Source organism: Typha angustifolia, chromosome 6 (assembly GCF_048772165.1).
Source record: "Typha angustifolia cultivar Huaian chromosome 6, ASM4877216v1, whole genome shotgun sequence".
In the NCBI taxonomy this organism is placed as follows: domain Eukaryota; kingdom Viridiplantae; phylum Streptophyta; class Magnoliopsida; order Poales; family Typhaceae; genus Typha; species Typha angustifolia.
Window position 1 is genome coordinate 7,769,195 of NC_133244.1, and position 22,742 is coordinate 7,791,936.

General features: G+C 38.0%; 6 protein-coding genes across 11 annotated transcripts; 4 read left to right on the plus strand and 2 right to left on the minus strand.

Moving 5' to 3' along the window:
* Positions 1-3,211, plus strand: LOC140760824 (protein IQ-DOMAIN 3-like). Of its 4 annotated transcripts, none has more exons than XM_073097847.1 (6): positions 1-211; positions 297-424; positions 525-875; positions 1,571-1,792; positions 1,940-2,059; positions 2,156-3,211. In XM_073097847.1, the coding sequence occupies exons 2-6, from the start codon at positions 350-352 to the stop codon at positions 2,894-2,896; spliced, it is 1,509 nt and encodes a 502-aa protein (XP_072953948.1). In that variant the 5' UTR covers positions 1-211; positions 297-349; the 3' UTR covers positions 2,897-3,211. The 4 variants fall into 4 exon arrangements, with proteins under 4 accessions (XP_072953948.1, XP_072953949.1, XP_072953950.1 ...); XM_073097848.1 differs by having other exon boundaries at positions 302-424; XM_073097849.1 differs by having other exon boundaries at positions 311-424.
* A 2,445-nt stretch (positions 3,212-5,656) lies between these two features.
* On the plus strand, positions 5,657-8,143 carry LOC140760825 (probable serine/threonine-protein kinase PBL26). The gene is made up of 5 exons (XM_073097850.1): positions 5,657-6,025; positions 6,464-6,648; positions 6,730-6,919; positions 7,057-7,448; positions 7,573-8,143. The coding sequence occupies exons 1-5, from the start codon at positions 5,938-5,940 to the stop codon at positions 7,891-7,893; spliced, it is 1,176 nt and encodes a 391-aa protein (XP_072953951.1). The 5' UTR covers positions 5,657-5,937; the 3' UTR covers positions 7,894-8,143.
* A 1,077-nt stretch (positions 8,144-9,220) lies between these two features.
* Positions 9,221-10,355, minus strand: LOC140760826 (uncharacterized). 2 transcript variants are annotated; one of them, XM_073097851.1, is made up of 2 exons: positions 10,048-10,355; positions 9,221-9,969 (listed from the first exon to the last, which is right to left on the minus strand). In XM_073097851.1, exons 1-2 carry the CDS (start codon positions 10,231-10,233, stop codon positions 9,409-9,411), a joined length of 747 nt encoding a protein of 248 aa, XP_072953952.1. In that variant the 5' UTR covers positions 10,234-10,355; the 3' UTR covers positions 9,221-9,408. The 2 variants fall into 2 exon arrangements, with proteins under 2 accessions (XP_072953952.1, XP_072953953.1); XM_073097852.1 differs by having other exon boundaries at positions 9,221-9,945; positions 10,048-10,354.
* Positions 10,356-12,280: 1,925 nt separating this feature from the next.
* LOC140760827 (DNA-binding protein S1FA) lies at positions 12,281-14,551 on the minus strand. Of its 2 annotated transcripts, none has more exons than XM_073097854.1 (3): positions 14,431-14,551; positions 14,238-14,324; positions 12,281-12,766 (listed from the first exon to the last, which is right to left on the minus strand). In XM_073097854.1, the coding sequence occupies exons 2-3, from the start codon at positions 14,268-14,270 to the stop codon at positions 12,551-12,553; spliced, it is 249 nt and encodes an 82-aa protein (XP_072953955.1). In that variant the 5' UTR covers positions 14,271-14,324; positions 14,431-14,551; the 3' UTR covers positions 12,281-12,550. The 2 variants fall into 2 exon arrangements, with proteins under 2 accessions (XP_072953955.1, XP_072953956.1); XM_073097855.1 differs by having other exon boundaries at positions 14,436-14,500.
* A 511-nt stretch (positions 14,552-15,062) lies between these two features.
* LOC140761255 (uncharacterized) lies at positions 15,063-15,624 on the plus strand. Its single transcript, XM_073098517.1, has one exon. It carries the CDS (start codon positions 15,118-15,120, stop codon positions 15,424-15,426), a length of 309 nt encoding a protein of 102 aa, XP_072954618.1. The 5' UTR covers positions 15,063-15,117; the 3' UTR covers positions 15,427-15,624.
* A 3,509-nt stretch (positions 15,625-19,133) lies between these two features.
* LOC140760978 (uncharacterized) lies at positions 19,134-22,051 on the plus strand. The gene is made up of 6 exons (XM_073098109.1): positions 19,134-19,484; positions 19,567-19,594; positions 20,531-20,758; positions 20,837-20,900; positions 20,992-21,051; positions 21,576-22,051. Exons 1-6 carry the CDS (start codon positions 19,372-19,374, stop codon positions 21,632-21,634), a joined length of 552 nt encoding a protein of 183 aa, XP_072954210.1. The 5' UTR covers positions 19,134-19,371; the 3' UTR covers positions 21,635-22,051.
* Positions 22,052-22,742: the final 691 nt, after the last annotated feature.

Genomic DNA, 22,742 nt, shown 5'->3' on the forward strand with positions numbered 1-22,742 from the left:
CATTCTCCAATGGAGAGCGAGAGGCCGCGGGAAATTCCTGGGCACCAGAGCATCTGGTCGTATTTTGATTCCTTCTCGCGTCTCCTTCCTATTCTCCTTTTTCTTTTTTCCTATATTCCGCCGTCGCTTTAGACGAAGGAGGAGAAAGCAAGCGATTCTTTTTGACTTCTGTTGGTTAGAGGGAAACGAAGAAAGGCATCGCCTTTGAAAGGTAAGAGCTTTTGGGGTCTCAAAGGGGTTTCTGGTTTTCGTTTTTCGTAGGAAAAAGTTGGATCGTTTGTTAATTGTTGGTTTAGTTAAGGTTCTGAAGAAATAGCGATACGATTGGAAGAAGAAGAATAAGGTGGAGATGGGGAGGAAAGGAAAGTGGCTTGATGCTGTGAAGAAAGTCTTTAGCCCTGATTCCGAGGAGAAGAGGTCGAAGGTAACATCTCTGCTTTCTTCTTCTGTAGCTATCCAAAGTATGTTAACCATAGTAGGCACTGATAAAAAGAAATTCATTTTCTTCTTCTGATAATTTGAAGCGCAAGTCCAAGAATAAAGGGAAAACTGTGATTTCCGAGCAATCTGATCCTGGGCCATCTGGATCAGCGGAGAATAATGTTATAGATGCTGCTCAATTACCGGCAGTGCCGCCGCCACCTCCTCCTCCTCCTGAGGAGTTTAGGGAGCTTAGGTTGATGAACTCGAATGGAGAACAGAACCAACATGCTTACTCTGTGGCACTGGCCTCCGCCGTTGCGGCAGAGGCCGCTGCTGTGGCTGCTCAAGCTGCTGCGGAGGTTGTTCGCCTTACTGCCACGACTAGGATGCCTGGTAGATCGATGGAAGAGATTTCAGCAATCAAAATCCAGACTGCTTTTCGAGGGTACCTGGTATAAAACTTTTAACCTTGTCCAGAGATTTTTAAATCAGATGTGGTTCTTTAAATGTTTCTATCATATATTTGCATCTGAGGGCATGCATCTCTTTTGATTTATCTATTATAATTAGCTAGATGATCTCTTGGTTACAATTTTATTGATTCTAATAAATTTCATAGGAATTCAAAGCAAACAGTCAGCTATTCTGGTAGAAAACACATATTGAAGATCATTACAGTATGGTGGTCAGAAAAGTTAAAACTGTATTCCAATTTGTCATTTTTACTAGTTTGAGACCACTGATCGTATCATGGAATCTGTCATGCACTCATCATTCTCAAATGATTTGGTAATTCTGTTGGCATTCAAAGTAAAAGAAGACTTATTTTTTAATTTCTTATAGACAATGCAAGGCGATTGATAAACTACTTTAAAGTTATGTCAAGTAGATGCTTTTTGTTATGGAATTGGACAGTTTAATAATTGCACTTTAGGATCAACTAAAAAGCACATACATGCTAGCATGATTCAGGAGCCTCATTTTCTAGAGAGCAAAGTAGTTTTCTGCCCCATCTCTGATTGTGAGTTTGCACCTAATGAGGCTACTATCTCTTGAACTTGCTTTTATCAGAGCTTCATAATATCGGTGCTACCTGAAGCTGTTTTATTGAACTAATTTACTTGATTCTGCAAACATCTGTTGTTAGGCAAGGAGAGCATTGCGAGCATTAAGGGGGCTTGTCAGGTTGAAGTCACTAGTTGATGGAAACTCAGTCAGATGCCAAACTGAAAATGCCTTGAGATATATGCAGATGTTGTTGAGAGTTCAGTTGCAGATACGTTCTAGGAGGACAAGAATGTCAGAGGAAAATAAGGCTCTTCAGAGGCAGCTGCAATTAAAACGTGAAAGGGAGCTAGAGAAATCTAATGTACATACCTCACATAATTTCATTATCTGTGCTAGAACTTTGATGAGATTAATGATTATTTCATTCTGATCTGACATATATAGTATGCAATTGTCAGTTTACGAGATTTTGTGGATCTTTACATTTACCTGTTCAAGCTTTTAACAGATGGGTGAAGATTGGGATGATAGTCTTCAGTCCAAAGAACAACTTGAAGTCACTCTATTGAGCAGGCAAGAAGCTGCTATAAGAAGAGAAAGGGCACTTGCATACGCATTTTCTCATCAGGTATCTAGCATTTGGCTCCAGTTAGTCTCTAAATTCGATGCTGCTATTTACAGTCCCCTAGCAAAGATATAATTCTTTGAAATTGCCTTGAAGCAGTGGAGGAGCTCTTCCCGATCTCTGAATCTGACGATCACAGACCCCAGCAATAGCCAGTGGGGTTGGAGCTGGTTGGAGCGCTGGATGGCAGCAAGGCCATGGGAGACGAGCACCGCAACAGATAAAGAAACCAATGACTATGCCTCTATAAAAAGCGCTAGTCGCATTGTTGCTACGGAAGAGAAGAAAGCAAGTGGGGTGGCAAAAAAGATATACGCTTCTAGAGAGACCACTCCTGATCGGGCATCACGTGCTGCACAGAAGTCAAACCGCGGACCCAGCCGCCAGTCACCGACGACTCCCCCTTCCACGGCTCCGGCATTCACAAGAAAGATCAAATTAGGAAGCCCAAGATTTGGTGGTTCTGCCCTCAAGGAGGATGATCTGAAGAGCATAGCAAGCATGCAGTCTGAGAGGTGCAGGAGGCACAGTGTAGCAGGCTCTTCAGTACGTGATGATGACAGCCTAGCAAGTGTACCGGCGATCCCCAGCTACATGCAGTCAACTGAGTCTGCCAGGGCAAGGTCTCGAGTTCATCGTAGCGTATATAATGATAAGGCTGAAACTCCTGAGAAGGGATCCATCAGCTCGGCAAAGAAGCGTTTGTCTTTTCCGATAGCAGATAAGCCTGGCGTGCTGTTTTCAGGAAGGGTGAGGCGGTTTTCTGGTCCTCCAAAGATCGATGTTGCTTCAATGAAGAATGTTGCCATGCCATCAGAGCAAATTGCGATCGATGGATAGAGCTGGAAGTCCCGGAACGAACTATTGACTGTTGCACTGTTTTTTAGTGTGCATTCTTCTTGGCGAGAGCTTTTACTGGAAGGGATTTTGTTCTGCTGTGGTTGTTTCTGGGCCTTTTTTTTTCTTTTCATTCTAACAACGATCTTTGTAGAGGATTTCTGTTATTCCACAAAAAAAGAATGTGAGAGTGCCTTGGCTTTCTATTGTACAGGATGATGTCGGTTGCTCTTCTTGACATCAGATGTTGCATGTAAGAGATTTAAGTGTATACTGCATTATTGGTTGTCCAAGTATTTGCATGCTCTTAAACAGCTAGTATTCTCTTGCATCATACTATGGCTTCTTATTCCTATTTATTCTTGACTGTGAAAGGAAAACGAAGAAAATTATAACCTAAACCTAAGAGAATACCCCACTCTGCAACTTTGCATTGTGGGTAAAGAGGGGTATTGCTTATTAGTGTTGTGCAACATAGGTGTAATTACTACCCCTAGATAAATTTATTCTCAAAAGAGATTTGTTCAGTAAATTTCAGAAGTACACCTACTCTGTCCAAAAACAGAGTGGGTCGCCAAACTGCCTTGATCTTTGATGTTAGAAGTTACTATGTAAGATTTCCGTTCAGGTTTCAATGTGATACTTATATAGTTATGGCCAAGGTATTGATAATATATAGATCTTTGCCATCTATTCTTGTGCTTTACTTCTAAATTTGTTTGGTAAGCATGACTAATCTGCCTTTTATTATAGTATATGAAGTAGAACTATGTCGTCGAATGGATTTAATATAGGGAAATATATCTTATACATGATAATGCAGCTTGGTCATTGATGATAATTTATGGAAGCCACGTTTATGTCAATAATTCCCTATAAATTATCTTGCATCAATGGCACCAATAAAGCTATTTACATACAATTACGCGCAAAAACTATGTCGTTTTATGGATTAAATATAGGGAAACATGTTGAGCTGTACAAGGGTTTACAAGAACGAACACGAAGATTATTTGTTGATGATAGTTTTTAATTTTAGAGAAAAGAATAGCATTGAAGTAGATATAGGACAACATGTTAGCTGAACAATACCAATAAACTAAGTGCATTTGCTTATTTGAGATCTTTCTTTTGACCTGAAATATACATACATATATATATATATATATATATATATATATATATATATATATATATATATATATATATTGGTGCCTTTTGCATCCTCGAGGGCAACAAAGCATAAGGGGATCATAAGATCTGAACTATATCTGAAGGAATGGTGTTATGTGTGATGAATTAAGCAATAAATAGATCTTGACATGCAAAATTGAACCCAAATCTATGTGAGACTGAATCTCTCATGAGCTCTTAAATCATCTTACTAACTTGAATTAGCTAAGTTGCATTTGAGTAGCATAGTCTAACATCAGATTAAATTTTGCCATATTTTATGCCCCCCATGAAATCCTCTTCTATGTAAATATTATTTTGGGAATGAGTAGTTCCACACATACGCCGGTATGCACATATAAAGACATAGCTGGAGCCTGGACATACATATGCATAAGAAGACACCCAAGAACGCCATATACACATGTAAACATAAAGGGTTCTTTTGCATGCATACGCCTCCAAATTCTTTATTTACGATATATAATTTTAACTTTTATATTTGAGTGTATGCTCTTCAAAACCTATAAACTTTGAATGAATATTTTTTAATATTACTTTTTTATAATTATAAGTTACGATTTAGTATATTTAATAGATGAAAATACTTGGATACCTTTAATTGAAAACAATAAGTAAATGAAAATAAAGATATTAATATATTTTCACCATTAATGATGAAAACTTAACATATAGTTCGGTTTGAGAAGTTGAGGTCTATCTATATGCAATAATAAAATGTTTTATGGGATATACATATAAAATATCAACTTTTGGAGGGTAAATATGAAACTAAGATATTTTAGAAGGTTTGCAATAAATAAATAAAAACATCCTATATTTTGCTTTTATTATTATTTACACCATGCCTGTATTAAGAGTTTAATTCTCAAAAACACTCCAGAATTAATTTTATTAATTGAAAGTAATTATATACAATAATTAACTTAATCATAGATAAAAAAAATAACCGAAGTGCAATTGAATAAACTTATCCATCCACCCTTCCTATTCCGTCAATTTAGGAAATGAAATTAAATTTAAATTAAAGTGTTTTTAAGGATTAAACTTATAATACAAAACTGTCAGAATGAAAGATGTCAAAAAAAGTAGGATGTAATAATAATAAGAATAAAAACGTAGGTTGCTTTTGATTAATTTCATCTTAAAAAAAAAACTCAAATATAAATGTGAATCTTTGCATATTAAAACCTACATAGAATAAGGCAGGACATCGTTCCGAGGAGACGACTGAACGCGGTTTGACTTCGATTATCGGCTACGTGGTTTCCTCCTCCAATAATATTTTCTCCCTTTATTTTTTCTATTTTAAACCCCCAAAATTCCCAACGACTTCTCCACGATTCCACTCTTTAAAACCCCCCCCCCCTCAAATTCCAACCGATTTGGATCCACGTCTTCCCTTCCCTCCCTTTCCCGCCTTCAAATATGTCCTCACATCTCACCTCCTCTTCCGGGCTCAAAACAAACAAAAAAGAAAATAAATAAATAAATAAATAAATAAACCGTTCTATTCCTTCTTCCTATTTCCTCTCATCGCCTCAAGCTCAGAATACTCCCTCCCCGCCCTCTCCTCTCGCGGAAGAAGGCCATTTCGAGTCTCCGAAAGGCCTTCTCCGGTGATTGGGCTAAGGTTATGTAGACTTGGAGCGGCTCCGGTCCCGGGTTTTTCTTTTCTGATTCATTGCAGCGCTTCGATTTTCTTGGTTTGGGGGATTCTTTTCTTTTCGCGACCTGGGCCTGTTGGTTTTGCGCAGAGTTCGAACTCTTTGAAGAATTTGGTAGGTGGGTTTTTCGATGATTTGTACGAGATTGGAAGGTTGAAGAAGACGAGTGTTTGTGTCGGAGAAATGAGTTGCTTTCCTTGCTTTTCATCGGACGAGAGGAAGGGGAGAAAGAACGCCGTCGTGAAGAAGGAGTTGCCTCCGACGAAGCCTGGTGAGCTTTTGCAATCGCGCGAATATAACTTTGTTCATGTCTTCAATGTGCTTGGTAGATGTTTGGATGCAGAGTTCATCTGATCAGAGTAATGCAATTCACAATTAAACTTTTAGGAATTAATTGGGAAGATTTGGGAATAGGTGTACATTTAACTATTATAACTTGATCAGAAATGCTGATAGTATTGCTCTATAATTTTACCTCTGTTTGTCCACAATGTAACAAATCTAGGACAATGTTTGCTATACAAAATGGGGTGATAGACATTAGGAAATATATTAGAACACAGATGAATCTTTCTTTAGAGAAGTTGATGCACGTTCTGGATGGGTAGTTATATTACACCATCAACCAAATACACTTCTTAAGTTTTAACTATCTTCTGCTCCAAATAAAGCTAACTCTGTGACATATTCTGGAAAAATCGGCGCGCAGAAATTATCGGTGAGAAGACCTCCACTGAAACAACCCAAAAAGAAGCCGCTAATGGTAATATTGCAGCACAAACATTCACATTCCGCGAACTTGCCTCAGCCACCAAGAATTTTAGACCTGACTGTCTTCTGGGGGAAGGAGGGTTTGGTAGAGTTTACAGGGGTTGCCTTGAAAAGTCTGGCCAGGTAAATTGAATCTAGGTGATCTCAATTCAAATTAGTAGTCTTAATCGAAGATTTACCGCTTTCATCGTTTTGTTTTACCAGATTGTAGCTGTCAAGCAACTCGACAGGAATGGCTTGCAAGGCAACAGGGAATTTCTGGTGGAAGTCTTAATGCTGAGTCTTCTTCATCATCAGAATTTGGTCAATCTTATAGGATACTGTGCAGATGGTGATCAAAGACTCTTAGTATATGAGTTCATGCCTTTGGGCTCCTTGGAAGACCATTTGCTTGGTATGGTGCTTGTGATCATACTAAGAAAAATATAGTGATTACATGTTAGAATATTCTCTACGACACTCTTCAAAAATTTGATTTTTGAAGACTCGCCTCCTCTACCTAGAGAATGATTAAAAACTTTGCCTTGGCAGATATCCCACCTGATCAGAAGCCTCTAAGCTGGTACACCAGAATGAAAATAGCTTATGGTGCTGCTCAAGGACTAGAGTATCTGCATGACAAGGCCAATCCACCTGTGATCTACCGCGATCTCAAATCGTCTAATATCCTACTCGACGAACAGTTCAACCCAAAGCTCTCGGATTTCGGGCTCGCAAAGCTTGGTCCTATGGGTGACAAAGTTCATGTCTCCTCAAGGGTAATGGGAACATACGGCTACTGCGCACCTGAATATGCGAGAACAGGCCATCTTACTGTGAAGTCAGATGTCTATAGTTTCGGAGTGGTTCTGCTTGAGCTAATCACAGGGAGGAGAGCTATCGACACTTCTAAGGCAATAAACGAACAAAATCTTGTCAGTTGGGTATGCAACATCATAAACACAGTTTCTTTCTTCGAATCTTTGGCTAATTAAATTGTATCTATTCATATTGAACCGTTCTTGTATTTCACTATTGAGTTAGTATTCTTTGTTCCAACTTTTATAGGCAATGCCGATGTTCAGAGACCAGAAGAAATTCACTGAGCTAGTTGATCCACTTCTTGAGGAAGACTACCCATCAAAAGGATTAAACCAAGCTGTTGCTGTTGCTGCAATGTGCCTTCAGGAAGAATCATCCGTGCGACCGCTGATGGCCGACGTCGTCATGGCTCTGAGCTTCTTAACAACAGCACCAACCGAGAGGACTCCAATTCCAGCGTCAATCTCTCCGCCACCGGAGGACGGTGGACAAAGCAATCACGCCAAACCAGACCACGAGAGTGGCGTAGAGCAAGAGAGAGCCGTCCAAGAGGCTTTTGAATTATGACAAGATTGAAGCAATGGTAGCTCTGTTCTTTATGTGCTCATATAGCTCGGTTGTTTCCCGGAGTTGCTTCATACTTGACGTCGAATTATGAGAGTTATGATTGTGGTTGAAATTGGCGGCATGTTAAAAGATAGAAGTCAAATTCTATTTGCTGAAGAGGACTTATTTTTGTTGCATATTTGAAGTGTGTATTTTTATCTGGAATGAACTTTTGCGAATTGTGCAAAAGGAGATAAATTTAGTGTTAAAATAAAATAAAAAAGAGAGAGAAATTGTGTCGCCAATAAATTCGGCATCTACTATTCCTTTTTCGTTGCGGACTTCAGTTTTATTCTGGAAATATGCAATATCTTTTTGGGGGAAGGATTGGCGGCCAGGTGACGTCTTAAAGCCTTTTTAAAGTTAGATTAGATATAAAGTCATTTAGGTCTCACTAAATTGTTACCAATATACTAAGCTGTTTAGTTTAAGTTTTAAATCGTTGCTTGGTGAAGCTATTGCTTCGAGTCCAAACTGCTGCGTTATCAAGTTAACTCCTCTATCCACACTCCAAGCCACTAAGCCCCTACATCGTATAACTTCGATTGAAAATTTAACGCTGGTTATTTTGCTTGTTTCCCTGGAAAGTTAGGGCGTGATTTGTAAATTCTTAAAAATGCAGGGTAAACCGTAGATTAGCGCGGATTCAGGTGATCTTTTGATCATCGAGTGTCATAAGAGTTGGATAGTAATCGAAGAGCGTTTTGTTTTGGGAATGATGTCGTTTATTGATTGGAAGATTGAAGAGACCAAGGAGGGCGAAGCAGCCGATGAAGATATTAGATTAGTTGTCTTTGAATTTTTTAAAATTTTTTTTTACAGGAGGCAGTTGTTTGGGAGTTGATGGGAGACTTTCGCCGCTGAATTGTTCGATGAAATGCTTGAGTGACCCAATGCAGGTAGCGGTAGCTGTTGTGCTAATTATAGTCTTGACATATAGTATGTATTTAGATTGCTTTAGCGTTCTTTTCGTCTTAATTGGGAATATGCAGAATAAAGTTGCTTCTTTTTCAATGTTATGAGTTATAGATGAATTGGAATTTGACCCCTTTACAATGGTTAGGTTTTTAAGCTGATCACATGTTCTGTTGGATACACGCAATTGCTATAACATTACAAGAACAGGAAATTGTTTGAAATATAGAGGTTTGAGCTATTTGACTTGAAATATTTGGGCCTTCCATGTTTAAACATACCAAGATCATTGCTAATGCTTCTTGGTACCTATACTGAGCTATGAAATGCTTGAACATAAACTAAATTTGATGTAAGAAGTGAATCTGCATCATAAACTAAACTACAATATTCATTTAAGCATCAAACTTACTTCATCTTCCCATTTAAATGAGAGAAGATGACAACAATCACACCTTTGGTGATGAAAACCACACCAGTTCCTATGTACACAAGACAATATAAGAACACCACTACTACCTTGATCACCTCTGTAATAGCTACGACTACAATCCTGATATTTTAATAGGTAAAATTGGGGGAACTCGGCTTCTCTACTTGTATGTTTTCCAATGATGTTTCAAGATGGATCGTTGCGGCAACCTCTGTAGCCCATAAACGAAGTTGCTTCTTCATTTCAGCGTCATTGGGGGATTTGGGCAGTGTCCACGAACTAAAGACCGGTGAAGAAATTCTTTTGATGACCCAAGCCTCGGATAAATATGGCCTTTGTACTGGTTTCTCATCCTCCCATGTCTTCTCTTTGCCTCTGCTCTCTTCCTCTTCCACCCTTTGCAGTCCGGGTATCATTTTTACAATGTCCTTGCTCAATGAATCCTTGTCAAATACAAAACCTAGATCCATGAAGCCCTTCAGCTCGAAGTTTTCAAGGTCAGAGGAGCTGTTGTAACTCTTCAACCTTGGTGCCTCCCTTCTAGTGCAACTCCTACTCAGGTTTAATGATGAGCAAGACCGTAGTATGTTTCTGTTTGGTGTTTGCTGATGGGGAATAGGCTGGTTGCTGAATCTTGTCGGTGTCATATCTGTATTAATTGCCTCCTGATTATCATTTTCAGATGAAAGCTGAGTTCAATTAAATAAACATCAGTAAGAACTAATATTCAACTGTTAAAATTTCTAGTATATTATATGATCATTCACCTTCCACAAGTTTCTTTCTGAATCTGATACTGAATAGTATTCTGATGACAGGTCTGGAGAACTTGAAGTGCTGGTTTTGCTCCTAGGCATCACGGAATCGAGGGGTGTAGGTACCAGTAAAAGAATATTCTGATGAAACCAGAAACTCTCCATGAACTCCTGCGGGCATGAGAGGGAGTCCTTCATCGTTCCTGCTGTAAAATATTTAGATTATACCACAAGGGTGATGAGGAGATTCCTTAAAGCGATTTATAGATGAGTTAAGGTTCAAGAAGATGAGGAAAATGTCATTCTTCATGGACCCCTCCACCCCTGCAAGGTAATGGCTGAGATTTGTCTATTTATTCTTGCATCAACTTAATTGAATGCCTTTATCGTGGTTAGGAATTCTGCTCATTTCTCTGTTGTCTATGATACCTTTTTATCTGGCTAAGCTACGATGTGTTAATCTGCGTGGCGGTGTAAGCCAGAATGAAGAATTTCCTAATGCATATGAACCACATCATCTACAGCTTGATTTTGACTTGGAGCTTTGTCTAGGAAATCAAAAGCTATGGTTCTGGATTCGTCTGCTCATGTTGCTTTCTACACTGGCTAAGCTGAAAATTATCCTGCCCAGAAAACTGAGAATGAATTAGGCAGGCCCCAGCCTTGAGGTGCTACTTGATCTGAAATTATTCCAAGCTTATTCGGATAGGATAAATGTCGATGTCAAGTTTCTTTCATCATCCTAATTTGTTTTGTCAATTGTGCAACCAAAATTCCAGTTTGGACAGCCTTTTTGTGAACATTGGAGTTGGAAAAGAAGGAATATTGGAGGTATTAGTCAGCATATACAAACGATTCTAGCTGTTGATGCTGCCACTGATTTGGATAGTTGAATACAACATTAATCTAACTCTCCACCACATTTCAGCATATACAATGTTACAAACAACCTATCTCAAGATTTAGAAATTTTTTTCACCTTGTCTGATGTATTCTTTTTTTCTCTCTCAAGTATCAACTCTTCCATGATCGGAGTGTTTTTAGTGGTTTCTTTTGTTATTATGAAATGATACATTATTGTACAATCTTGAACTTAGGAATAGATTGCTCCTTATTTCTTACAGAGAACATTCAGAGCTTCGGAGTTCAGACTGTTTCTTTTTGTTCCTTAATTTTCTTAATGTATTGTATCATAAATGAACAGGTATAACTATACTTAGATCTCCTGACAGATTACCACTTTCTACATTATTTTTTTGAATTATTAAAAATATCTTTTAATATTGTAGTCAGAAAAGATAAAACGACCTTTCTACTTATAATTACGGTGAATTTCTTTCTTTCTTTTTTCTAAAATATAAAGATAAATATACTATATAACTACTGCTTACATGACTTACATATAATAATTTATAAATAAAAAAAAATGTTCAAAGAGTAGGAACTAGGGAGTTATGCATCATAAAAATGTTCAAAGAGTATAATTTGCCCATAATATATTCATACAATATGCATCTATGCTTTTGTATGTATCTACTGTATGCCACCCTAGCATCTCACTCAGTCTTTCCTTCGTGTGAACAAGCACTATGGATAAGTCCTGGAGTGACATGAGACCATCTATCTGGTAACGACTTTGTCGGGGATCTTTGTATTAAAAAAATATTTAAATTTTACTCTTATATATCTTCTATATAAATTGTCTACACTAATAGGTTTAAAAGCTAAATCTTACTATTATTAAAGTTTTAAGGACTTCTTAAGTGCTAATGCCCCGGTTTATCACAATTGGATGTCAAACCAAATTGAAAACAATTCCCGACTATGCCATGGAACTGTGGATGGACCGCTGTCTAATCAATAATTATCCACTTCTCCGTGACTATTAACATTCAATCATCAACAGGTAAGTAAAACATAAGGATCTATTCAATACATAAATAAACAAATCTGAGCAGTAAAGATAACATTTAATTGAAGTAACCCAAAGAAAACAAAGGCTCTAACTGAGGTCTAGTCCTCATTTATCCTTAAAATAAAGGGGAAAAAGAATTCGACATGGCAGTAGCAACAGCTTGGCAAAATGCCCTGCACCATACACTGCAATACTCATTAGAACCACTATATTTCCACCCATAAGCAGAGCACTATATATGTATATATATTGCTACAATGCGAAAAAAGAATCATGAGTGGGCCTGCTTCGTAAAGAAATCTCATACATCATACCAACTTACTGATGGTGTGGAAAAAGAAGTTTATAATCTCACAGTCTTTTCATCATATAAGGCAATAATCACAAACCATTTTCCAGGGAAAGGTCACAAGTTAATCGTAATTGGTTCAAGACAGAATAATAGCAATGTTGAAACATAAAATTTGATTGCCTCATCCAGAAAACTAGTCCATGTTTACTCAATTTTGGTTTTTAGAAACCCCATTCCTACAGGTAAGTAACAAATAAAAGTAGCTGGACCGCAGCATTGATCTGTTGACACAATTTATAATGGCTTCCTTACTCTCCTGGTGCAGAGATTCCCTGCTTGAGCCTTTCCCTCTTCATCTTTTTCTTGGACACGGGTTTCTTCTTTCTTGGAGGAAGGGTCTTCTGTGCATACATGTAGAGAGCATAGTTCCCAACAAGAAAGAGCAGCAGAAGTCCACCCACAACAAGTAGGACCACCATACCTGGGTTCAATCCTTTCTTTCCCTCCTCGATGATAACATTACCCTGTATATAACAAACATTGTTGCATCAAAGACAGCAAACTGAGGAACTCTCAAATAGAAGAGAAGATACATATGGACTATGATGGAAGAAATGACTCAATCAGCTGATTTTCACCTTTCTCTGCTAAATGGTGGTGAGAGGGTGTCAATTTTTTGTTGAAGGTAAGGCTTGCCTCCATGCACCTAAAGTTGTCATGGATAAAACCATGGAAACAAAGACTGTGTATATCTTGTCTTCCCCATCCCCACGATGGAGGAGGCCTCAGGCAATAGTATACTACTTGTCTAGTACTTGATGGTGTGCGGGTGTGCATGCCAGAGTAGATACAATTTCATCGTAGCATATAGGATATAGGGCATGGGTTCATGATCATATGCATGTTTCAAGTATGACCATACAACTACATTCTCTTTATCTTTTTAAGGCACATTAACAATTATATGATTAAACTTTTTCTGCTCCCATTTTCTGCAGAAATGATAGGATCTTCACCGCGATATAAAAGCCATGGAAGGAGAACTATAGAGATTCTTCATAAAAACTTGGTGATGCATGCTACTAATCTACATTCTTCAGATGAAAGTATGAAGACATTCAACTACTGACATAGAACCATCTGAGGAAGTCCCCAAAACCACCCGTTTTAGAATGATAAAACATACCATACATTCATTATGTCAAAAAACACAAGGTAACCAGAAGTAATATCTAGTACAACCTTGTATATTCTTATCAAAGTAAGCAACAAATGTAGATGCAAGCACAAAAAAAAAAAAAGCGCCTGGGTTGGCAGGGAACGATGTGCCAAAACATCAACCGCATCTCTTAGTTTTATTCAAGTAAATATTATACTAGAATTCTATTTATCTGGCACTTCATTATGCTTCAACGGTTATAAATGTCAGAAAACCTATGGATTTTAAGCACAAATGTGCAATTCAGCACCTAAAACTCATTTGGAAGGAAAAAATGTAGTTGTATTTGCAGACGTCCTGGTAAGCGTTAACCAGTCTGATAGAGATAAAGAGGGGTTGAGAAAAATTCTAATCTAAAATCAACAAAGCAATGTGGTTGTTTAGGCAACTGAAAGCACTAACATGCAAGTCATATATGAATTTGCACATGAAGCGCCATCACCTTACCACTGGTGTGACCACAAATTATTTATGCAGTTCCTCTCAAAAGGTACAGCGGAAAAACTTGTTCTAACAACACAGACGATCCTAGAAACAGAATTGGTGCCCATCCAAGCCACAAGGTAATGCGATTTCTAATTACACGAATCCTATCAAGTAAATTACAATTCTTCAGCAATAACAAGACCTAGAGGAAGAGGGAAAGAGGATACTAGGGTTTGAGCGGAGAAGAACAAACATCTTATCAATTAGGGTAAATCTCAAGAAAAAACTAAAAATTTTAAGTTTTTATTGAAGTCAAATCGGAAAGAAAAAGATATCAAGAAAAAAAATACCCCGCCATCGGTGAACGAGAATTGATCTGCCATCACAATTCACGAGCGATCCAACCGAAGAAAACCAACTCCAGCTTCTTACCGTGCCTACGATTTAAATTCGATAAAATAAGAAATCAAAAAAAGTTAACGACGAACGCATAACCAGATCTACCAATTTCGATCTACGATCGGGAGGGAGAAGCCGAGTTACCTTACCTCCCTACGCGCTCGCTGCTTTCGCTCTCATCCCCATTTCGTTGACCAATGTAAACGAGGCATTATATCAAAATTATTGGGTTTGGATTGTAAAAGTGTCGCATACGAGATCCGGATTAAAAGATCCAAAAGGGCTATTATTCTACACAAATTTACAAAATTTTATTATATTCCGCAGAATATTTCTCATCATACTTATATAAAGACTGGTTCAATTATCTAAAATTATATGTTAAAAGAGTACACGTTTCTTTGTCACACAGCAGAAGGCTAAATAAAAAACACCAAAAATAAGGCAATAAAAATGCAAGGAAAATTACAAAAAGAGATTAGAAAGGTATAAAAAGAACATTTAATTAAGAATGGTTCCCCTTGTGCATTCAAGGGGGGCAGTTGAGCTATTTGTCAGATCACATGTCATCCTGACTCCACGTTCTCCTGCTCCTCCTTTGAATGCTATTATCCTATTGCACTTCCTTTTAGCACGTCTCCTCCTAACTTAGACACGTATGCGTCCTAGTTTTTTATATCCTTATCTCCTTATAATGTTCTAGCGGCTTATCACAACGTAGTTCCCGAATGGATCTCAGGCTCCTCCATGTATAAAATCGAATCAAAGAAAAATAAGCCAATTTTCCTCCTCTCTCTCTTCCCTTTCCTCTTTCTTCTTCCTACATCAACGATGGCGAGAGGTAGCTCTCAATCCCAGTCCTCATCGACCGCTGGATCGGGTGCCCGGCCGGCTACGGTGGGCCCCCGTGGATCTGCGGCGGCCGCGGCGGGGCTCCGGCGACGCAGGGTGGCCGGTGGCGGTGGTTTTGGAGGCGGCGGCGGCGGCGGCGGGAGCAACATGCTCAGGTTCTACACTGACGACGCACCCGGGCTCAAGATGACGCCCACCGTCGTCCTCGTGATGAGCCTTTGCTTCATCGGATTCGTCACTGCCCTCCACGTATTCGGCAAGCTCTATCGCTATAGATCGGCTGCTTGATCCGGCTCTGTAAGGGATCACCCGTATCTTGCTTTGGTTCCTTTTGATCGAAAGCTGCCTTCTTAGTTTTGTTTTTGTTTTTCTTTTGGGACCAAAAGAAGTGTAGGGTTTAATCGTATTTGAACTCATCTCACGTCTCTTTTGAAGAAATTTCCTTTTTTTTTTAAGGCAAGGGATAATGAATTCTCTTTTTTACTATGTTTCCCTGTTAATGTGCTCGCTTATTTGTTGTTCGTGGTAATTGCTGTTCTTGGTGCTGTGCTGGAGATCTATTCCTCCTTTCTATGTTAACTAATAATTCTAAGGTATTGAATGAGTCAATTCGAGGACATTCTGCCAAAAAAGATTGTTCCTTTATTAATTTTTAGACGTCCATCTGTTGACTTGCCAAGAAGTTCAAGGGGAGAAGAGAGAGTTGAGTAATTAGTTCATAAGATTCTAGTAGTAACGTATTTTGTACATTATGGTAGAAGTTGGAGCAATTCGTGTTTTCCAGGAGGGAACTTGAATCCAATATTTTTGCTTAGTTCGTAAACAGGTAATGAGCTCTCTATTATGCGGAGGGTCTGTAACTTAGCAAGTGGATATTTGTGCAGATATCTACACTCTGTCATAGTACAAGAACAAAATTGCATGAATTTTAAAATTCCTTTTGGTATGCTGAGGCTCTGTGATCCTTTCTTGGCATTAAGTGAGGCTGATCTGTTAATGACACGGCCATCCAATCTGTTCAATTGGTACTCGGTCTCTCAACTTCTCCATGCGGCTGTAGAAAAGGAAAATTCGTCAGTGGGGTACAAAGATTTTAGGATTAATGTTTCTTGAGATCAATGTTAAAGAAAACTGAACGTTGATCCTGTTTGTTTTCTTCACTGTCAGTTGGCTTATTTTAGAGGCATTGTTTTGGTGAATTGTAATACTATAGATTGTTATTCATTTATGACTCCAAGGATCTGCTCTTTTTTATATTGTCCCTATTCTTTATTCTTCCTTGATACTCTTCTGCTTCCCTGCAGTTTGCTGAAGTCCTCTATTTGGGCTATGCCAATCACTTGATCAGGAAGTACCATTAAATTAAGCACAGTCACCAATCAATAGACTACCTCATATATGATCATGATGCTGTTTGCTTCCATAAATATGAAGTAGATGATCGCTTCTTAATCAGTTTTTTTGGGTCTATGCTGGATAAGAAAAATTATGATGAGGTATTTGTAAACATGCAATTTTCTCATTGCTAGTAGCTTCATTTCGATCCGTCTCCTTACCTTGGTGCAAGGACATGTGAGTTGCTAGATGTTCCAGACTCATGCTTCTTTGAAATCTTCTATAGGTGGTTTTCAGTCATGATTGTGACAATTAGAAATGTTTGCCAACAGATATTCTTGGCTAAAATAATCATACAGATGCAAAGTCATGTTAAAGTTCTAGGACTAACAAACTTCTCTGGGCCACTTATGGTTTTTCACTTATTCTATATCTATTAATATGAATAATCTATATTTTAGGCATTTCACTCTTTTGTCAACAAATAAATTGGATCTGGCACCTCAGAAGTAACACATAACTTTACTGTGGAAGTACATGTGGAGAAAGAGAAAGCATATGGAGATACAAACCTAGTGCTGTGGAAGGCGGCAGTCGTATGGTTGTCATCCCTAGAATGTGCAAACAACTTATTCAATATAAGGAGACTGCAAATGACAGTATCAAATTGTTCTATCATCTAATCTGAATAATCCTTCACTAAGTCTGATGAGGTTGAAGATGCATTAAGTGGTGGACATATTAGCAACCAAAGAAAATATAAGGCTGGATGGATTTTACCTATAAGCATTTTGCATAAGAAATAGATTTTATGGTGCAATGTACGTATTGCTAATAAAATTAAACAACACTTTTTGTTGCTATATTTTCTGAATTTTTAAATTATGGTGAAGTCGATTCAGAGTTTCTGTCTTTGTCAGAATTATCTACTTATGCTTGCAAGAGGGAATTATTTCAACATTTGAAGGTTTGTTTGCTAGAATTCTTAGAATGAGATCTTAAATTCTTGATTACAGGCTATAGTGCAATGTATTAAGATGGACGGTTCTTATAGGGAATCTGGATAAATGTTGCTGTGTCAGATGCCATATATAACAGGTTTTTTAAGGGGACATAGGTGATGGTCCTCCTTGGGGACGTAGATATGCTGGAGGCTTTAAAGAGGCTTTAAAGAGGCTTTCACTTTTAGTAAGAGAATGTCTGGTGGAATTATATGAGCATGTGAATGATTTTGTTGCTTTTAAGGATATGTGACTTGGAAGAGGCTTAAAGCTTTTATAAAGAGTAAAGTTTAGGCTTAGTTTTTGTCATAACCCACAGAAGGTGTATATCCGTCCAAGTTCCACTCAATTTTATCAAGATGTCTTTACTATGGTGGTAAAGCTAAAGATTAATCTACATGCAATAACTTATATGCAGCATGGTACCTTGGTTTTACATGTAGCAAGTGGATTCTTTTCCTGATTGCTGAGTATCTGAACTTGCTTAATAAGTAAATTGAGCAGAAAAAATAAGCAGATAAGATGGGTTGAACAGATTGTATGGATAACTTAGATTTACAAGTTGTATGATTAAGCTAGGAGGGTTTCCAGTGTGTATGTAAATGAGTCAGGCAAGTAGGCACAATGCCAGTGTGTATGTTTTCATGTCCATTTGCTGCATGTAAATTTCTGGGGCTTTCATTCTTCAATTGTCAACTTTGTAATCTCTCTTCAGGGAAGTGAATTTCCCTGAGGGTAGACATGCTACTATTCCATATATCATTTCTATCTCCTGATTGTTGTACATCAGTGATCAGCTCAGAACATTGCTGGAATATTTGGTTCATCATCTTGAACTATATCCTATCCAGATACTTGGATGAGTAGAACCAAATTGATGGAGAGGAGGGATCCTCTCAAATGGTATTAATTTCCTTCCTCTTTTGATCCTGGACTCAACTTCAATCCAAGGAGAGGAAAAAAAAAACTCCTTTTAATGTTCCTGATTGGTTAGCTATTCATTTGATCTTGTATTCTATTAATTAAAAATTTGACAGGGTGTCAAAATTACATACATATTTTATAATAGCATAATTTAGAAAATGATAATAAGCATAGATTGTCCATTAAAACACGGTAGGGACTAAACAACTACTAATCTTTTATTTTCAGAAAAGTAAAGGCTTAAGTTTCACTTCAGGATTCTTAATTTAAGAACACTTATATTGTTATACAATATAAGTCATTTTAACCATTTGAACTCTAGCCTAAAGAAAAAGAAACATAGAGATGAATGAATCACAAATTCCATGTAAATTAGTGCCACTCTTTTTCCTGGATAGAAAGTTTATCCATGCATAAACCCCACCCTATTACGTACAGAAACGTGGATAAGATATTGATGCGCAAAAATCCTCCGATAAATCCTTGCCAAATGAATTCTCTCGTACCGAACGGTAGCTCTGATGGTGGATGAAATGACAAGCCTATCTGTCTAATTTTGGCAACTTTCGGAGTCTTCTATTATAATTTGGCACCAAAATTACTTTTTGATTATATTATTATCACCCTCTTGTCCGAATACCTACCTATTTATTCTCGAATAACATCCCTCTTATCCAATATCGGTGCTCTCTAATGCTAGAATAATGGCCAATCAACGATACGGGACGGGTGGGATAAGTTAAGATGAACACATGGATGTGCGATAAAGCAGCCCTACCTGCCGGTAGAATTGACAGCACTCCACCGCCCCCTCTTATTATTCCGAGATCCTTCTTATTCCCTTCTCTCTACTCCACGATAACTATTACTAATCCCCAATCCTCCTACTCCAATTCCAATTCGCCAAGTAATACTCCCACGACGAATAGTTTAGAAGTAGAATAGAGACGAGAGATAGGGGGTTTATTCGACGATGGAGGTCCTAAACGTGGATAACGCCACCGCGCCTCCTCCATCTCCTGCCCCTCCTTTGAAGCAACCCAAGCCCCAGCCGAGTCCAGTCGATACCACCTCCGTCTCCCAGAGGTTTTCATTAGAACGCCTTCTTTTGAACAAAATTTGATCTTTTTGGGGGAGGGGATTTGATCTTTGTTTCATTTGGTTGCAGGCTTCAGAAGGAATTGATGTCGCTCATGGTGCGTTTCTCGATTCTTGGTTCCCTTCGGTCGCGTAGTTTTGTTTACTTCTGTTATACGTCGTGATCTGGGGTTGGAATTGTTGAATCTTGTACGAATTGATGGATAAATTGGTAAATGGAACCCTGGATTTGGTAATTGTTACTCTGTGTGAAATGTTTCCTTACTTTTGGGAGTGGTAAATGGTGAATCAGATCAAGTCCTTTATATAATATGCTATCATTTCTAGATCTTAGTCATCTGGATTTCTGTAAACTTGCAATCTTTTCCTGTAGATTGCATAAGGGAAAAAAAAAACCTTTGGACCTAGTTGGGCAGTCTATTATAGCCCTATCTGTAGGTTGAAGTGGGTTTGTCTGAATAGTCTTTGCGAACTCATCAGAACTGTTCGATGCCAGCATTAGGAAGTGGTTGGGTCTTAAAATTTGCGTAAAATTAGGCTGCTAGCCACAAGCATGTTCTTCAAGCTCATGGAGTCTTTTTTGTTATAATGTCCAGCTGGGTTGGAAGTGAAAATAAAAAATAAAAAAAATTGAATATTGAAGTTGGCAGCCTGCAGAAGAAATAGGCTGGTTGAAAATGATGATGAAGTATTCACATTCTACAAGCAGACTCTGAGTATATGTGATTGGTCCTATCAATTATGTTTGCCAGAAATGGTTTCCTCTTAACGTTTTCTTTCCGTTCATTGATTGACAAGCAGGCAACTTTGCACTTCCTCTGACTGCAAGTAATGCTTTTTGGTTAGAGCAAATTTCTTGGTCACAATGGACACAGATCGTCACTTCGTTTGCTGTCATGTATATGATATTGTTTTCTAATTTCTTCTGAAGTGTATTTGTTTTTGTGGTTTTCTCGGTTTTTCTTTATGTGGGTTTGAAATGAGCGAGGTTTCCTCTATTTCTCTTTCTGCATGATCATTCTCCTTCTCCTCAGATGAGTGGAGATGTTGGAGTATCGGCCTTTCCAGAAGGCGAAAACATTTTCTCTTGGATTGGTACTATCGAAGGAAGTAAAGGGACTGCATATGAAGGTTTGTCTTACAAGCTATCATTACGCTTCCCTGTGGACTATCCATTTAAACCTCCTCAGGTTAAGTTTGAGACCCCATGTTTCCATCCAAATGTGGATCAATGTGGCAATATTTGTTTAGACATCCTTCAGGTATTCAAATTGTTCTCATGACATAGTTTTTCCAGACCAGATATAGTCTATTCTACTCATCTTCTCTTTATGTTCTAGGACATGTGGTCTTCTGCCTATGATTGCAGAACTATCCTTCTGTCTATCCAGAGCTTACTGGGAGGTGAATTATTTTTCCATATCTCTATGGAGTGTCTGTCTGTATTTACTTAGTTGGATATATTTGATGCTGAATTCCATGTTATTTGACACAGAACCCAACAATGAGAGTCCTCTCAACAGCTATGCTGCGACACTATGGAACAACCAAGAAGGTCTGCTAATTTTCTACTTCTTTTTGTTGCTTTTCCTTTTAATCATGGAAAACCTTAGATCATTGGTCGGTGGCTGTGTGATCATGGACAATTTGCTTCCTTAGATACTACAACTCCATCATGCACTGGTTTTTTTTTTTAAACAGTTGTCTCAGCTTGAGAAGCGATCCAAGCTTCATAATTAGTAATTAGCTGCTGAAGTGGCTAATTTAGCCTCAAGGCCTTTAATAACTGATTTTGCTTTGCAAATTTGAGACCTGTAGATATTATTAACAAGTGACTGCATTTGGGAAATCACACTGATGATGAGCTTGTTTGCTAGGTCTGTAGAGCACTTAGTTGCTTCCTCAGGAAATTCATCATTTATATATCACCTGTCTTGTGATCAAAATGCAGCAACAATCATTTTTTTCTTTATGAAAAATAGTATACTTTAAGTTAGAACTTTGTTATCACAGCCTTTAGGCCATTGCAACATCTCTATTCTATTGTACTCTACCCCATCATTTCTTTTGTCCTTGCAGATTACAAGAAGATGGTTCACAAGCAATATATAGATGGCAGTCAAATATTAGATAGCTGAAACAATAGGTTCCATCTTCTCAATCCGCTCCATAAACATTCCATTGATCAATATATAGTGTGTTTGAAAGCTGGGTATACATTTCATCCTATGCCATTATGTACCACTATTTAAATGACTAGTTGTATGAAAATTTGAGAACTCCTTGTTTGTTGTAAGATAGTAGGACTGGAGGATTATGTGGCAATCTCTTTGTATCCTTGAGAACTAATAGTGTATGACTCGAGGTCAATGAAAGATAGGATAGACTTTTGTGAAGCTCTTTTCTTCTTTTCTTTTCTTTGTTAAGAAAAACTTTTCCTTTGTGAAGCTTGTCATACCCATTTGTCACATCCTGCAAGCTTGACTTTACTTGTGAAGCATTTGTTATGTTAGTTGAGAAATTCAAGTTGGTCTCTTGCAGCTTCACTGAGTTAATGCGACTTCTCTGCAATTATGATTATTGTTATTTAACTACAGGAGTATGAATTCATTATGCTTGGCCCGTTTTGCCCCGAGAAAAGATCAATTTTTAGCGGTTATGACAATGAAGCACGTAATTTCTTCTCAAGTCCCATTCTGTAGTGTCTAAATTGGTAGCTGGATATAAATATACAGCTGCGAAGAAAGACATCAGCAAATATTTCTTTTCTTTTCTTTTTCTTTCAAGAAAAGATTGAGAATTAGACTGTAATTAAAATTCATCAAGAAGGATATATTGATTTATGGCATCATAGATGCTAGGAAAAATGAGAACTTAGTAGTGCCCCACTAATAGGGATTCAAACTCAGAAATTCTTACAAACAATAGTTTCATTGACCAACTGAGCACAGTCCCCAAGATTTAAAAAGTACTTCCGTGAGCTGAAATGATCAAGCTTCATAATCCAATTGAGCTGCTAACCTGCTACAAAGTTTATAAAGTATACACCTACCTTGTTCAGAAAAGAATAATTACAAGCAGATATCTGCTCTAACAAATATTCCATCATGTGAAAGGGATCAAATATGGGGGTCAGTTTTGGAGGAAATTAGAGTGAAGAAGCTTCCAACAATAGATTTCGAGCTGGCAGAAACCAACCAATTAGTGGTAATTCAACCGGCTAACATAGATGTAGATGAGAGAAAC